This window comes from Poeciliopsis prolifica, unplaced genomic scaffold (assembly GCF_027474105.1).
Source record: "Poeciliopsis prolifica strain line A6 unplaced genomic scaffold, Auburn_PproV2 SCAFFOLD080, whole genome shotgun sequence".
NCBI classification, from domain to species: Eukaryota; Metazoa; Chordata; class Actinopteri; order Cyprinodontiformes; family Poeciliidae; genus Poeciliopsis; species Poeciliopsis prolifica.
In genome coordinates this window covers 93,117-109,167 of record NW_026562455.1, presented here as the reverse complement: position 1 = coordinate 109,167, position 16,051 = coordinate 93,117, and the positions used below count along the sequence as shown (strand labels likewise).

Genomic DNA, 16,051 nt, shown 5'->3' with positions numbered 1-16,051 from the left:
TAACATTTTAATTATGGCAGGAGAATGTTGTTGCGTGAACATCTGTGGAACTCCTTCATTGGGGAACTTGGTTAAGTTTAACTAAAGCAACTGTTTAGTTGCAGCAGAAACAGGAGTGATGAAGGAGGAGATCTTACGCTCCCTGCAGGCATGTCCTCTGACATGGACGCTTTATGTGACGGGAGGAAACGGTGGCGCTGACCCACAGCCATGAGACTGAGCCCTGCCACACCGTCAGCAACACTGTTAGTCAGTCAGCCTTACGGCGCTTCTCCTCTCCATCCAGACATTCGTTTGTGTACACACAGGTTATCAGTCATTTGGCTCCTGCAGTTTATTTGGAGAGCCACAGTCTAATGCTATCAGTTAGTCTGGGCATCACATAAAGCTGTTGCAACATTTTAATTACGTCACTTCATTCGAGTGGAGGTATTGTTGTTCACTTATGTTCCAGCTTGTTAGAGCAATCTGAGACTTTAACGAACTCCCAACACTTTCATTCAAAGTCCCAGTTTTAATAGTTACCTGAAGACGGTTTATAACTTACTTCAACTGTGAAAGGAGGCTCAGGAAGTGCATATATTACAGAGGGAAAAAAAAGTATTCCATACACCACCAATTTTTTTCAAAATTTCCCACTGACAAAGAATAGACAGGTCTGTGATGGGTAACACACACACGCAAACAAAATCCAGAGAAACATGGTATGATTCTTAAATAATTCACCTGCATTTTAATACAGGAAAGAAGCATTTTATACAGAAATAACTCTGGCTCTCACACACCCATCATTTCTGAACAAGTTCCACTGTCCTGCACTCACTATGTGAATTAACTACACCTTTTACAACTCAGTTCATGTATAAGACGCCAGTCCACAAACTCAGTCGGACTCCAACTTTTCCATCATTGGTGAGACCAAAGAACGGTCAAAAACACGTCTAACCTTTTGACCTTCTTCAAGGAACACCACCAGGGAACTGAGGTGTCCCTCAAAAATGTGCTAGCCAGTGAAAGCAAGCTCTCAGAGGCCCCACCCCTGGGGCTGTTTGACAAAAAGTCCTGGGAAGAAGCAAAAGTTAGGTGGCAGAAAAAGCGAAACATACACAGTAAATAAGTTTCACAATAAAAGTCTTAGTTTTCCACAGTAAAAGTCTGATTTGTCCAAAATTAATCTCCATATAAACACACACACACACACACACGCACACACACACACACACACACACACACGGACACAATTCACAAGGGGCTTTAATGAACAGCTAATCAGCTGCGTCTGGCACTGAGGCCTTCATTCACCATTATGATCTGTATATTTTTTGACATTTTTTTGTTTGCAAATAAAAAATTTTACTTAAGAAATACTTTCTTTGTCTGCTTGATTTGAGTTTTTTGTCTGTGTTCTGTTATTCGTCAGATTCTACATTGTGCTTTTGAATTGTGAGTATTAGGAAACTTGCATTGTAAAGTTCTGCATTAAGTTCTTGTTTTGCCAAGCATTGAAGATGTTTGCTGTGTCACCATTTCCTTCTGGAAATCAAACAGCATGACTGAAACCTCATTACTAACGACATTCATGTCCAGGATGAGTCAATATAACTCAGACCAACACTCCTGGCTCCACTGAATATTTCTGAAAAAAATCCTGATGGAGACTTTTGAAGGCCGGGTCGCTCAGTTAGAAATGAACCTAAGATGTTCTGCTAACATCATCTTCATAACGAATCATGTTTCTGTGAAAAATGGTGAGCAGGAATGTTTTCTTGAAAGAAAAAAAAGAGATTGAAGATTTTGTTGATGACCTAATCTTTATCCGTCATAAGACATGATCAGAAAAAAGCGTCCATTTGAAGCCACAGATAACTTGGAAAGCAGATCATTTTCCATCATCCTCCTCCCACTGCAGGGAGTTTTACTGGTTGAGCTATCGTGGAGGTTACTGTCTATAGGCTGATCATTTTCTGAGGGGAGACAATTCTCAGTTAAGGCTCACTGGTGGGTGATGTCTATGAATTATACCTTCCATAAAACTGTAATAGGAAGGACAATCAGCAGCTTGTATCTGTGCAGCCTTCCAGAGTATTTACCTTTTTATGTGGGTGTAAATCTGGCATGATGTGCCAAGGGCAAGCCTCTTCCTAGATATCCTGCCTTTTTATACTGGCGGCTCAAATTGCAATTTATAATGAAAACACCCATCAGAAACACAAAGACCTGGGTCAGTCAGTGCAGTCTTTGTCAGTCTGCGCTTAAGGGTCTTTAAAGCCGTCAGAATTAGAGCTAATCAGGTCCAGCCTACATCTCTGCACATACATGCTCCAGACATGTAGCTGTTCCTACATTCAGCAGTGTTGGAACCCAAAACAGATGCAAATGGTCAATGCCTTTTCTTCACCAGTCCAGGTCCAGGCCTGAAGGCGGGGGCCTGAAGGTGAGGGCCTGAAGGTGAGGGCCTGAAGGTGGGGGCCTGAAGGTGAGGGCCTGTGGGGGCCTGAAGGTGAGGGCCTGTGGGGGCCTGAAGGTGGGGGCCTGTGGGGGCCTGAAGGTTAGGGCCTGTGGGGGCCTGAAGGCGGGGGCCTGAAGGTTAGGGCCTGTGGGGGCCTGAAGGTGGGGGCCTGAAGGCGAGGGCCTGAAGGTGAGGGCCTGTGGGGGCCTGAAGGTGGGGGCCTGTGGGGGCCTGAAGGCGGGGGCCTGAAGGTGGGGGCCTGAAGGCGAGGGCCTGAAGGCGAGGGCCTGTGGGGGCCTGAAGGTGGGGGCCTGAAGGTGAGGGCCTGAACGCGAGGGCCTGAAGGCGGGGGCCTGAAGGCGGGGGCCTGAAGGTGAGGGCCTGAAGGTGAGGGCCTGAAGGTGGGCCTGAAGGTGAGGGCCTGAAGGTGGGGGCCTGAAGGCGGGGGCCTGAAGGTGGGGGCCTGAAGGTGAGGGCCTGAAGGCGGGGGCCTGAAGGTGGGGGCCTGAAGGTGAGGGCCTGAAGGTGGGGGCCTGAAGGTGAGGGCCTGAAGGTGGGGGCCTGAAGGCGGGGGCTTGTGGGGGCCTGAAGGTGGGGGCCTGAAGGTGGGGGCCTGAAGGTGGGGGCCTGAAGGTGGGGGCCTGTGGGGGCCTGAAGGTGAGGGCCTGAAGGTGGGGGCCTGTGGGGGCCCATGGGGGCCGGAGGGGGTCAGAGCTGTGGCTGGTCGTAGTAGCAGAGCCATATGAAGGATACAGACTTCCTGTGATTTCCTGTGTTTTTCCAATTTTTCCAGTTCAATAAAGCATTAGAAAAGTTTCTTGTTCATGATGGTACCTGGAAGAGCTCTGCCAGGTTTTGGTGCTGGAAGAAAAAGTGCAGAGGGACCGCTGCATGGAACTGTGTCGGGTTTCGAGACTCTTTGTTGATTAGTTAAATCAGCAAAAATAATAAAATACCCGATCATTTTGAAACCATATTGGTCAATTGTTGACAGATTGATCCGTATAAATATTATGGATTCTGTGTAGGTTGAGTATCTATAAAGTGAGTCAACATCATCTTTTTAGTTTAGCTTTGCTGTTTTTGAAGCACCAACTAACTCAGTGCTTCTCAATTATTTTCCGTTACGCCCCCCTAGCAAGAAGAAAACTATTCGCGCCCCCCATCCCCACCGTGACTATCATCTCTGCATAACATTTTATTAATTTCTTTCGCTGAAAAACTCTAGCGGCTTATCGGCGTGATTGGGATGTAACGTATTTAAGTGACGCGCTAATTTATTTGGCTTCATGTCCGCTGCGAGCATTTTTAGACACAGCACACACCGGTCTTTCCTCTTCTCCAACTGTAGTCACAGTGAAGCCAAGCGCTAAATACGCTTCGTCGTATTTCTCTTCTTAGCTTTCGGTTGACTTTCTGTTGTCTCATTATCTTTGTCTCTCTCCGCTTTTCTTTTCATCCCTGTGAAAAACTTTTTCATGTTGGGGGTTGTTGAATAACGGAGGCCAGAGACAGAACGCAGTCGGAGCTTTTTGTTGACTTAACACTGCTAACCAAGGCAAACCTGTTGTCTTGTAAGTCGTAAAATGTTGCACTGTCGCAAACGTGACAGAAGTAACAATGAGAGCGCCACTGCCGCCTACTGTGCGCAATTACACTTTATACTAGTTCGGCCAAAAAAAGCCTGTTCCCCAGGATCTCACGCGCCCCCCCAGGTATCGCACCGCGCCCCCCAAAGGGGGCCCGCCCCACTATTTGAGAAGCACTGAACTAACTGAACTTACTTTCCCTTTACCAAGTTTTGTCTTCATGTTGTAACATTTTCGATTCAAAACCCTTTTTGCTTCCAACTTATTGAACAAATCAATAAAGAATTGGTAGCTCAACACCAATATTTGTAGTTCTTAATGTACTATTAAGAACTACTACTATTAATGTACTACTGATCATTCAGTTTCAGTAACTCCTGTAATTCATGAACATCTCGAGAAATGTGGCCTGTAGAGACGACAACAGCTGGAGGCTTTGCATTGAGATGCTGTTTTAGGCTGGAATATCTTTTCTGATAAACTAATTCATTTTAGCACAAGTGAAAGTCAGCAATAGTCTTTTCAAGCAACCAATCAGGTTGGTTTTTGGAGGCAAAAATGAATCCCCATTGGCCCAAGAGGAGCATCATCATCATTACCATCATCACTGCTGTGCTTCAGAGATGCAGGCCTACCACAAACACACGAATACAAAGGTTCTGGACTTTTGTATGTAAAGAAAATAAAGTGATTCATTTTATGAAGCTTTTTACATCCGTTTTTTTTCTTACTTAACAAATGTTCTTCAACTCAAGTTTTCATGGTGAGATTATGCTGCTACAATAAATCTCATCTTTATTTCCTTCTTTACCAGCCGGAGTCTCTGGAACATCATGATAAGATATGAAGATTTTAAAACTCTGAGATCATGGAACAGAGGCTTGTTAGTCCCTCCTTCATGGAACAGTGTTAAGAGCTGAAAGCTGTTCTTAGTTTTGGTGGAGTGTGTTCAGTGTGTGCAGCTGATGAGCTGCTTGGCGTTTGCACAGCGACTGTTTTAACAGCAGCAGCTGTCAGACGGTTGATGTTTGGGAACAGAAATCATTTCAGAGGCTAACAGCCTTTCAAATGTGGAAATGACATTCAGGTTTTTCTTCTTTCTCCTTTGACCCAATATTAAACACAACATCAACATTGCAGTTTTACATTCTGATGAGGCTGACACGCTCACCGCTTTGTTCAGAGCTGGCTGGGCTGTTACCATTAACTGCTACTTGAAAATGCTTGTGAGGAGCAGAACATTTTCAGTTCTGCAGATAAAGCGGCTCATATAAAGCACGCAGACGAATCTATAATAATCTTGCAGAGCCAGAGCCCATATCTTCAGCTCGGCACATATTTAAAGGTCACTGGTGGTTTTACAAGTGGAGGTAATAGTGTTCCTACATTTCCATGAATTGGCTGATCTGTCACTGAGGGCTTGTTTATGACTGGTTTGTTCCTCTCTGTGCTTCTTTCTTGCCACGCTGCTCATTTCAGCTGCCATAAAATACACAATTGCCCCGATTCATCACTGAATTAGTGGGATGCTGACAGTGCCCTCCAAGCCGCTGCCTGAACACTGATCCAGGTGCAGCCATGAGCGATTATTGCAGCATGTGAGCAGCAGACGGCCTCCTGCAGTCCATTAGAGCTGAAGACTGGCGTGAACCTCCTGATGGGACGGTGAGACGCTCCCATCGGTTTACATGTTATTAACCAGCAGAACGTACGTCACAGAAGTTGCTATGGTTATTGTCACATTGAAATGATTTCATTAGTGGAAAATAACATTTCATTTCTTGAATTTTTGCTTAATGCAGAGTTGAGGGAATGAAAACTTTTAATACTAGCAGATTTGACTTTACTTGTGCAACTTGATCAAACCACATAAAGCAATTTAGTTCAACTTTGAATATTCTAGCTACGACTTGACAGAAACGTGTTAGCACCATGAACAGCATCATGACCAACCAATAGTTGAAGACATGAAGAAGCGTTGAAATGTGAAGGCTGGGTTTTCAGGGTCGAAAGCAGAACTGATGTTTGTGTCATCAGTTATTTCAGCAGCGTGGCTTAAAACATGCCAGGTTAGCCGACTTGTGAGCATTTCAGAGCGTTTATACGGTGAAACTGGATTAGAATCACTTCAAAGTCGGAAAGTTTATCATATTCACAAACATTGAATAAAACCCCAGAGAAGTATTCAGTTTCTACTGGATAAAGCACCAAGACACTTTAAACACTCTAAACATAAATCATAATAATAATGTAGAATCTATTACACGTAGAGTTAACAGGAACTGTGAGCGGTAGACACGTTTAAAGTGAGCTGACTAAATGATATTTTAGAAATAAATTCAACTGATTTGAAAGTCTTGGCACTCTCCCTCCTCAAAACTCCACCCAAATGTTGCTGGTTAATGAAAACGTCCCAGTCAAAGCCTGTATTCTGAGGTTGAGTCCGTCCATGTGGACTTGCTGTCACCACAGCTTGTCTGTCTTTGCTTTGAGAATCTGTCAGCTTTGGAAAGAGTTTCTGCTCCATCAGATTCACTATGAAATGATATCTTATTGCTGACAGTAATGAAAATCAAACATTGCTTTTAAATTCTGGTTCAATAGAATCTTTTCTTTTGTAACTAATAAAAGAGGCCTGCATGGGTAAAAATGATAATATGAAAGATAGAAACTAATTTGAGCACAGGAACATGTTAAACTAACCTCTAATTAATCTTTAAGCTGCTGATCAGTCAGTCGGTTTTGGTGACATGGTGTCACCAAAACATGTCTGTTTAAAGTGTCCTGTGGTCCATGACCTTCCTGTGGACATGGACCACAGGAAGTGAAGGACAAAGTCGTCCCAGATAGTTAATGGAAAGACTTAGAGCGTCTCCAGGAGGCGTGATCCGCTTCTGACTGACAGCAAAACTTTGGACTGTTCTCTACCGTCTATTTTATACGTTGATTTTTTTATGAATCTGATGAACTACAATTCATTGTTCATTTTCAGTAAGTTTTCAATTATTATTGTCAGTTTATTTCAGTGAGCTCAGAGAGTTTTCATTCGTGAACAGACGTTTTGTTCAAAGTGAATTACTCCATCATGAACATTTTCTTGTTGACGGTGTGGTGAGTTGTCTGAAGGTTTTAAGCAGGGATTTATTGAAGTTGCATCTTTTATGACTCAATATTTACAATTTGAAGTACATTCATGTTTACAAACTGCACAGAAATATCTATTTCTGTTTTTACAAGTCAGGTTTTTTCATTGTGAATTTTCTGAAATTTATACTTTAAATATTTTCGCTTTGGAAACCAACATTTACTCCAAATGTTCAACTAGGCCTGCAGGATAGAGAAACCACTAACATCTTTCATTCTAACTTTTTCCATGCAGAACTAAACCCTGAGCCTTGAGAACAGAATGAAACTTCACCAACAATACAGACTCTGTGTTCTCTATGCTTCCAGAAATAGAGCTGAACGTTCGTTCAAGCAAATTCGGAATCAAAAATATCACTCTAAATTTTTAGGATTTTGTTTTCATGCTTTCCACATTTGTAATTCGTTTAACATAGTTTTTTCATACATTTTTTTATTTTGCTCTCCACTTACTCCCCAGAAACCTTTTAAAAGCTGAATGCTTCACTGCTCTCAGCTTAAGTGCTGCAGTTTAAGTATTCAATGTCTTTCGGTTTCATTTGTGCCAGTTTTTGTTAAAAATAGATTTTCCAAATTGTAAAGGTAAAATGTATAAATAATTCAGCATAATTCAGCATAAGTAGTGGATGTTAGTGAACTGGAAGGAGCATTATGTTGTTCTCTTTTGCCACCAAATCTTATTTCTATTTAAACCTGATTTAAATAGAAAAAAGATTTAGTCCATTTAGTGAATACCAAATGGAAAACTGGAAAATCAGGTTAAATGCAGCTGCATTTAATCCATCGTCTGAACGCTGACAGAAACCTCAGCCTGCAGCTGGAGGAGGATCTACAAAGCCAGTCGGCAGCAGTGACTGCAACGTTCATGAAGTATTTTATCTGAAAATCATTTGTTGCTTAATTATCTAAAATCCTAAAAAAATACACTGAGGTTTGTCATTTTAATATGACAAAATAGGAACAAATACATTAAATTCAGTAATTCTATGTTTTGATTTTAGACACAGAAGATAGCGCTGACATCTCCAGTTTTACCCTATGAACACACACACACACACACACACACACACACACACACACACACACACACACACACACACACACACACACACACACACACACTGTCTCATCTCTGTGCTACTGAAACAAGAATGTTTTTGGAATAAGAATTTGTTAAAGTCCTAACAAAATGGTAATAAAGTGAGATTTGTCCAATAAAATCTGCATTCTTTAACAGTAAGATGATATCCTCTCCTCCATATTTACCAATAACCAAAGTGCAGTTCATTTTGTTTGCGGCGCGTCTCTCTGAGCTGTCACTGGGGAAAAACAGCCACTTAAGCAGAACGCAGTGCCGAGGACAGATACCGACGCTCAGCCTGCTGCCGCTGTATAATATTGTGAGAGGTCGTTCTTCTTTGCCCAGCGTTTTTAGTACAGTTCTATCTCTCACCCCCAGCTCTGCAGAAGGCAGATAGCACCAAGGTGTGATGTAATTTTCCAGCGTTTTCTCATCTTTATCTCCTCGGCTGCTTTGGCTCTGTATGCGCAGAGCATGTCCGACACACCTCACAGTGTAATCTCACATTGTGTGGCGGCTTCATTTAAATAGGGCCATTTTTATGCTTTTGCTCAAGCATGCCCCTCAAAAGAGGAAGTCAGGGCTGTAACCTAGCAGGGCCCTCACACACACACACACACACACACACACACACACACACACACACACACACACACACACACACACACACACTCCACAGTTCCAGTGGGGATAATGCTGTCAATCTGTTCACACACACAAACACACACAGCTTTGTACTGGAGAGAAAGGGAAATAGATGCTGAAAATTGTCAGTGAATATACAGGATTAGTTAGTTTGTTTTTATTCGCTTCTTATATCTACTTTCTCTGGCACCAACACATGATGAGCTCGCTCCAAGTCAACCCTCTGCATCTGTGTTCACTCTGAAGAGTGTTTTTAGTGTGAATGTCGGGAAAATAAGTATTTGAAACACAACTAGTTTACTAGTCATTAAGTAAAATACTATCAGAGAAATCAGTTCATCCACTAAACTGTTCTATAAATTAATGTTCTGTATGATTTCAACATTTATGGTCAAAGTTGGGGTTGCACAGGGGCGCACTGTTGCCTTGCAGCAAGAAGGTCCTGGGTTCAATTCCTGGCCCAGGGTCTTTCTGCACGGAGTCTGCATGTTCTCCCTGTGCATGCATGGATGATAGATGGATGGATGGATGGATGGATGGATGGATGGATGGATGGATGGATGGATGGATGGATGGATGGATGGATGGATGGATGGATGGATGGATGGATGGATGGATGGATGGATGGATGAATGGATGGATGGATGGATGAATGATGGATGGATGGATGGATGGATGATAAAAGGATGAATGAATGGATGGATGGATGATGGATGGATGGATGGATGATGGATGGATGGATGGATGGATGGATGGATGGATGGATGATGGATGGATGGATGGATGGATGGATGGATGGATGGATGGATGGATGGATGGATGGATGGATGGATGGATGGATGGATGGATGGATGATGGATGGATGGATGGATGGATGGATGGATGGATGGATGGATGGATGGTCAAAATTCCTGAATGCACACAAAGATTGTTCAAATACATGGAAGGGTGCAGTGCTGTGTCTCGCCTGTGGTGGCGCTATGTCACACTCACTGTGCTTCCCTCAAGGATTTTTATGTGCATAAAGCGCTCATTAAAAAAGTTTGATGGAAACTGCAAGATTTGAAACAACTTCCTCAGGAACGGAGGAGAGTTCTTCCTCCTCTTCTCTGTGTTCAGCCTTTCTGTGCAATTCCAAACAATTCACAGTCTGGGCTTCCAATCACTGACTGACTTTCCTCCAGTGGAGTTTTTACCTGTAACGTTTTAGAATTGCAGTCTTCCTGTTGTTTCAGCAAAGGCAACCGAGAAAGAGAACAAAACTGTTCAGTCCATGTTGACCACACTTCCAGATGTTAAAGCAACATTAACATCATTCCACTCAGCACGTCTCTTTTCACAGTGCAGGATTTTTTTTACAGTGCAGACAGTTTCTGACAACCTTCTTAGCATCATACTGATGCATTACAGGCAAACGTTAACGACTGGGTAAAAACTTCAACAGACTCAATGCAACCTCCAGCAACCAATCATATGGATTCTGTCTTTTCCTCTATCTTTTTTATCTTTTATCTGTTTACATGCACACACTGCAGCTTACATAACCATGTTTATGTGTGACTGTCAGCAGTCATGCATAAGAAGACTGAAACTGATGAGTCTTTTTAGGGAGGGTGCAGATTGCAGAGAAGAATAAAAAGCTGAATTTAAGTTCAGTGACCCAGTGCTGGACAGTGAATGTAACTCTGTATCTCTCCCATAATGTGACATTTATGGCTTGTAAAATTTGATCATTTTTCAGCATTATAGCCTGTTTTTATGTATATATTACACATATTTTTATATATAACCAAATCTCATTATTTTTCAAGGTAATTTTCACTGAAGGGTTCTGGTCGGGTTCTGAAACTGATGGATAGACCTGGTGGAGCACAGAGACAAAATGAACAGCACAAACCTTTTTCATTAGCTGAGAGTCACCATGTTCTGGATAAGGACCTGGTCTTTACCAGGCTAGCTCCATGCTAACAGCCATGTTTAGGTTGTGCTTCGTCTGGCTAATTTTCTCCAACAGCCTAATACTCATTTTCTATTGTTTTTTTTTTTTCAACTTTGCCAAGATTTCACTCAAAATGTGCATGAAAACTTGGCTGGATGGGAACAAATTACGACTGAACCAGTTGGAAGTTGGTGCAGAAAAAAGCCATATTTTCTATATTCAAGTTGATTTCCATCCATTCCAGCAGCATATGTCTAGATTTTCCTGAATTATTACATCTTAAAATTATTGGCTTAGGATGATTATGAAATGCTTGAAGGAATCCAGTCTGTTGTCACAGCTGACAAAAACAACCTTTTTACAAACTTTAATAAAAATAAACTGATTCCTGTAGAAATTCAGATTTTTATTTGAAAGCAAATATTTATTCTTGTGCACTTAAATGAAAGTGATGACAGGCTCCTGCGCCACAGACTGAAACCCTTTAATATTATAGTTTCTCCTAATCCCTCAACATTGTGAGTGATTAGCTATTAGTGGGAACCATTTTAAACCAGAACAGCAGCAGCTGAGCATTAGAATGTGCTGGAGCTCCGTCAGCTGGCGCGGGGCCCTCGCTCGCTGGGGGGGGGGCCCTCGCTCGCTGGGGGGGGCCTCCGCTGGACGGCCTCCGCTGGACGGCCTCTGCTGGACGGCTCCACGCCACACGCTCACCCTGCGTCTGAACCACTAATGATAAGGATTCATTACCATAAGTTTATTTTCTCCTGTCGAACTGGTTGCTGAAACAAAAGGGCAGATGATTATTTTTCCTTGATCAATGTAGCATTCAGGGGCCCGGTCCGAGAACGGGGAGGGGACGGGACAATGAAATCCCTCGCAGCGCAAAGGAGGAAGCTGACATGCATACAAGGCAGGGAGGACGGCTGGATTCCCGAGGTGGGATCAGCCTGTCCAGCCTTCACAATGGACCCACAAGATGAGATGGACACACAAAGGACCGGAATGTGACAGTCTGTCCAGCCGGCCAGCCAGCCACCGTCTCTAGAGACGGTGGCTGGCTGCTGCCTCCTCCACCTTCACAAAAGCCTCCTTCAGCATTGTACTGAACGTTTGACAGATTTGACATATTAGACTCAGTTCAAAGAACCAAACACTCACTGGGAATAAAGCCATTTAAATAAAAAAGGAGAGAAACTTCAAGACCTTGGGTCTTCCTGGCTTTTCTACAAGCTTCGTCCAACACATAAAACATCTTGTAAACGTCTACTTCTCACATTTTAGGGCTGACCAAAACATGTTTAAAAGTGTTTTTCTTTCATTCTTACCGTGATACAATAGTTCATCCCCTGTCTCTTCACAGTCATCGACTATTGCTGCAGTAGATGAAGCTCAACAATGAGGCGCTGCGCTCTTTGTCTCAGCAGCTAAAGGGAAGAATTCGTTATGCAAGTCTTCCTAAAGAAAACAAGGCAAATAAGTGAACTGCGAGCTGTTAGGAGGAAGGGAAGCAAAGGAAGGAATAAAACATAAATAGTTGTTGGCTTGACTTCCTGTTTTAGTCCTCTGTGATCCAGGCTTCTCCACCCTGATTCTTGTTCTGGCCAGTTAAGAGCAAGTTCTTCCTCTCCCTGTTTTCTTGTGATTGTTCAATCACTGAAGCATTTTGTTCAAATGAAAGACCTTCTTCTAACCAGATCTTTGACGAAGCAAACTTGAGCTTCCAGAGTCAGCGGAAGGTTTAGAACATGTTGCTTTCTCCTTTTGGAGTGGATTCCTGTTTCCTTCTCCTTCATTTTCCTTCATTAATCTCATTTCCCTCAGCCACAACCCATCTGTTGTCACACACCAGTAACCCCAATCCACACCAGTTTATGCACCGTGAGGCCTTTTCCTGTTTTCCCCTCACTTCCTGTGCTACTTTTTTATCTTAGGACTTCAATGGTTACCACCTGTGTGTTTGTGATTTTCCTTTCTGCTCCTCACTCCCTACACATGAAGGAGTGTGTAAGGAGTGTGTAAGGAGTGTGTGTATGTGTGCAATCAGTGTAAAAATAAGATAAAACTGATCTAAAGCTCATTTATAACCAAAGCTTTGGTTCAGGTTGAATTACAATAAAAGCTGCATTTATTTCTGTATCTTGAATTATTTCTATGCATGTGATCTCAAGGCAGATATGATCAGTTTTCACTCAGTTCAGTGATTGTACATTTATTCTGGTCCTTCATCAACCAGCTATTAATAATATAAAATCACATCATGACGCAGAATTTATGCAAATTCTAACCACATCAAGGTTAACTTTATGGTTTTACTATATTTTATTATCCTTGCACAACATTTCAGACAAACATTTTGTTTTGCTCAGCTATGTGATGTCAAATTTGAATAATGACCCAGGTCTCTCTTGAAACTGAGATCTGGACCTCATTGGTTTTTACCTGGTTAAATAAAAGATATTTTAAAAAAATAAAAGTCTTTGACACCTTCAGTCACCAGCTGTCAATTTCCTCTGATGCAAATTAATTTTAATGTTTGGCTTCTTGCATAATGCTTCTGTTTGCAGATCACACATTGAAAATAAGATGAAACTAAAAGTATCTGCAGATTATAAAATTAAAATGTCGAAATATTTTCCATGTAGCAATATTACATCATGCAGCAGATCCATTTCATAAAGATAAAACATTGAATAATTTCAGCACAATCCCAGCACATTCTGCAGACATATCCTAAATCAGTTACACATATTGTGATGTCATTGTAGTTGAACTACGGTGCAGTCGGTTCTGATGCTAACTGAATGACAGGAGGAAGGCAGCGGAGAGTCAAGACGTTCATTTAAAATGCTCAGTTCTGCATATAACCGGAGGAGACGAGACACTGAGTCACTGGATGTAACTGGATTTAACTCATCTTAGACATTTTTACAGAACACTGTGCTTTTTAACTGTTCTAGACTTTATAGAATCAACAACGCTGAGTGGTGTGTGTAAGAGCTTTAGTGATGAGCGTTGAACAGTGAGGATAGTCTGGTGCCACATCGTCACTCTGCAGGCTGAGCTGCAGACAAACACCTGGCAAAGCCTGATCACAGCACCAACATATTATTACAAGACATATGAAAATTCAAATGAATGAAATAAATAATGGCTAAATCGTGCAGATAATAAACATGAATTTGTTGTGGTAATAAAATGGTCCTCAACATGAATCCCTGCAGCTTCAGTTTATCTTGCTGCTGCCTCACACCAAGCTGGCCATGTTTTCAGTCAGATGGGAGGAAGTGATGGAGCCTAACCTCCGAGCGGCGCCTCGGTGTCAGCGGGACCAGAGAGCTCTGATTGGGGACAACTCTCACTAACAAGCTGCTAATTTCTACGCTTGATTGATCAGAGTGTGAATTCAGAGTGAAGGGCAAAGCAACCTGTGTGACAGTTCTCTGAACTGTGTGTCCTCACACAGCCACTTGTCACTCTCATGCATTTTAGCAATCAGCGCTCATCTGAGGTGTTCCATTATCTTTCTTCTTTGATGAATTAGGATTAGCACTTAGCTCTGAACCGTGTTTGAATGGAAGAGCAGCAGCATTGCTAAGAAGGCAGAGGATTACAAGAGGCTTTTTGTGCTGTAATTTCATTTAAAATAAAAGTCTTACCTTTGTTCTGTGTGCCCAGTTAGGGTGTGCTGGGAGGTTGAGATTAGCTCAGAGAATAGAGTTTGTCACAAAGCCGATTAGCTGTTGAAACAGGGCCAACAATGCTTTTCTTGTTAGAAAATCAGCATTTTTCCTGGCAAGCGGCAGACTGTTTTTCTTTCCTGCTCCAGTTTCGTGGCAAAATCTGAAAAGGGCAGCAAACCGACGTCTTGTTATGGTTTACCTCTAGAACATGCGGAGCAGACCGGTCAGATCAAGGGACAGGTCATGATGAGACACAAACAACCATGTTGTCCATTTCCACATCCTGCAGGATGGAGAGGACAGCTTCATCAGAAGGAGTTCTGCCTCTGGCTCAGTTCTCATGGTTGTCTACTGCCATCTGCTGGACACTTGTAGCACTCAGTTTCACAAGTGATGTCATCCAACGTGTTTTTTGCATTTTCCAATTTGCAGTGGAAGAAATAATTTAAACTAGATTGTAAAAGAGGTGGGGCCGGCAGTTAGTGTTTGGGTGGGAAGCTGAATTCGGCCTCGTGAAACTTGATGTCTACCAGAATCCCTCCGGCTTTTCATCCTCATGTGGAAGGGTTAGTTTCCATCAATTGTTTCTCATTTGCTGCACATCTTTTATAAACCAAATGTGATAACACAGCATCCTCAGGAGTTATCCTGACATATGACAGGCTGAGAGCAGCGGCTCCGACCTTTCCCAGTGAATACCACTGCAGTTTTCAAGGAGGTTTTCCAAATATCGCTATCCATTTTAAAACAGTATAAGAGCATGACATGGCTATTGTTGTCATATTATTAAAAAGGAAAACACTAGAACATCACAGTAACATTTAAGATTTATTCCAGATTGAATTAGATGTTGAAAAATGAACAAAAGTTCAGAACTTGTAAGTAATCAACCTACACAAAAAGTCAAATATGGCCACTCTCCTAATGAAACATATTGCAGTGCTACAATTATTGTTCTTCAAACATGAAAATCTACTCTGAGAACATTTCCATCTATGTTTCTCCACTTTAAATGTTTCAGCTGTTGATGCAGAACCAACCAAAGTCATGAAACAATCCCTTATTCTACAAGTTTTGACACCTGAGCCAACCTCTGCTGGAATTTGATTTGCTCATATTCATAATGTTATTCATAATAACAGGAGCTATTATGAGTAAAGCCTTAATAAAACACAAAGGGTACAAACAATAAGATTAAAACAAGTTGCTAGCTTTGACATGCCAACTTAACTTAGTGAAAAGGAAGGGAAATACACATCAGCTATGTGATGTCAAATTTGAATAATATTACTCCTCTTAGGTGTAATATTAGGTTATTATCATATTCTAATAACCTTGAGGTGTCAGCCACAGAGGTAGTGGGATGTTTGTGGATTTCTCTCCTGATTGCTGATGAAGGTGGATACTTCATGTGACAAAGAACGGGAATCTGCTATTCAAAGACCTGCTCCTGGCAAGGCAGGTCATAATACTCTTTACTCTCTGTGTGAATGCAGGGCTGCATGCATGTTCAGAAGGAAC

At 42.2% G+C, this 16,051-nt stretch overlaps 1 protein-coding gene across 1 annotated transcript; it reads right to left on the bottom strand.

The window, feature by feature from the left end:
- Positions 1-2,549: 2,549 nt before the first annotated feature.
- Positions 2,550-11,751, bottom strand: LOC129352756 (proline-rich protein 2-like). The gene is made up of 2 exons (XM_055021857.1): positions 11,685-11,751; positions 2,550-3,169 (listed from the first exon to the last, which is right to left on the bottom strand). The coding sequence occupies exons 1-2, from the start codon at positions 11,749-11,751 to the stop codon at positions 2,550-2,552; spliced, it is 687 nt and encodes a 228-aa protein (XP_054877832.1).
- Positions 11,752-16,051: the final 4,300 nt, after the last annotated feature.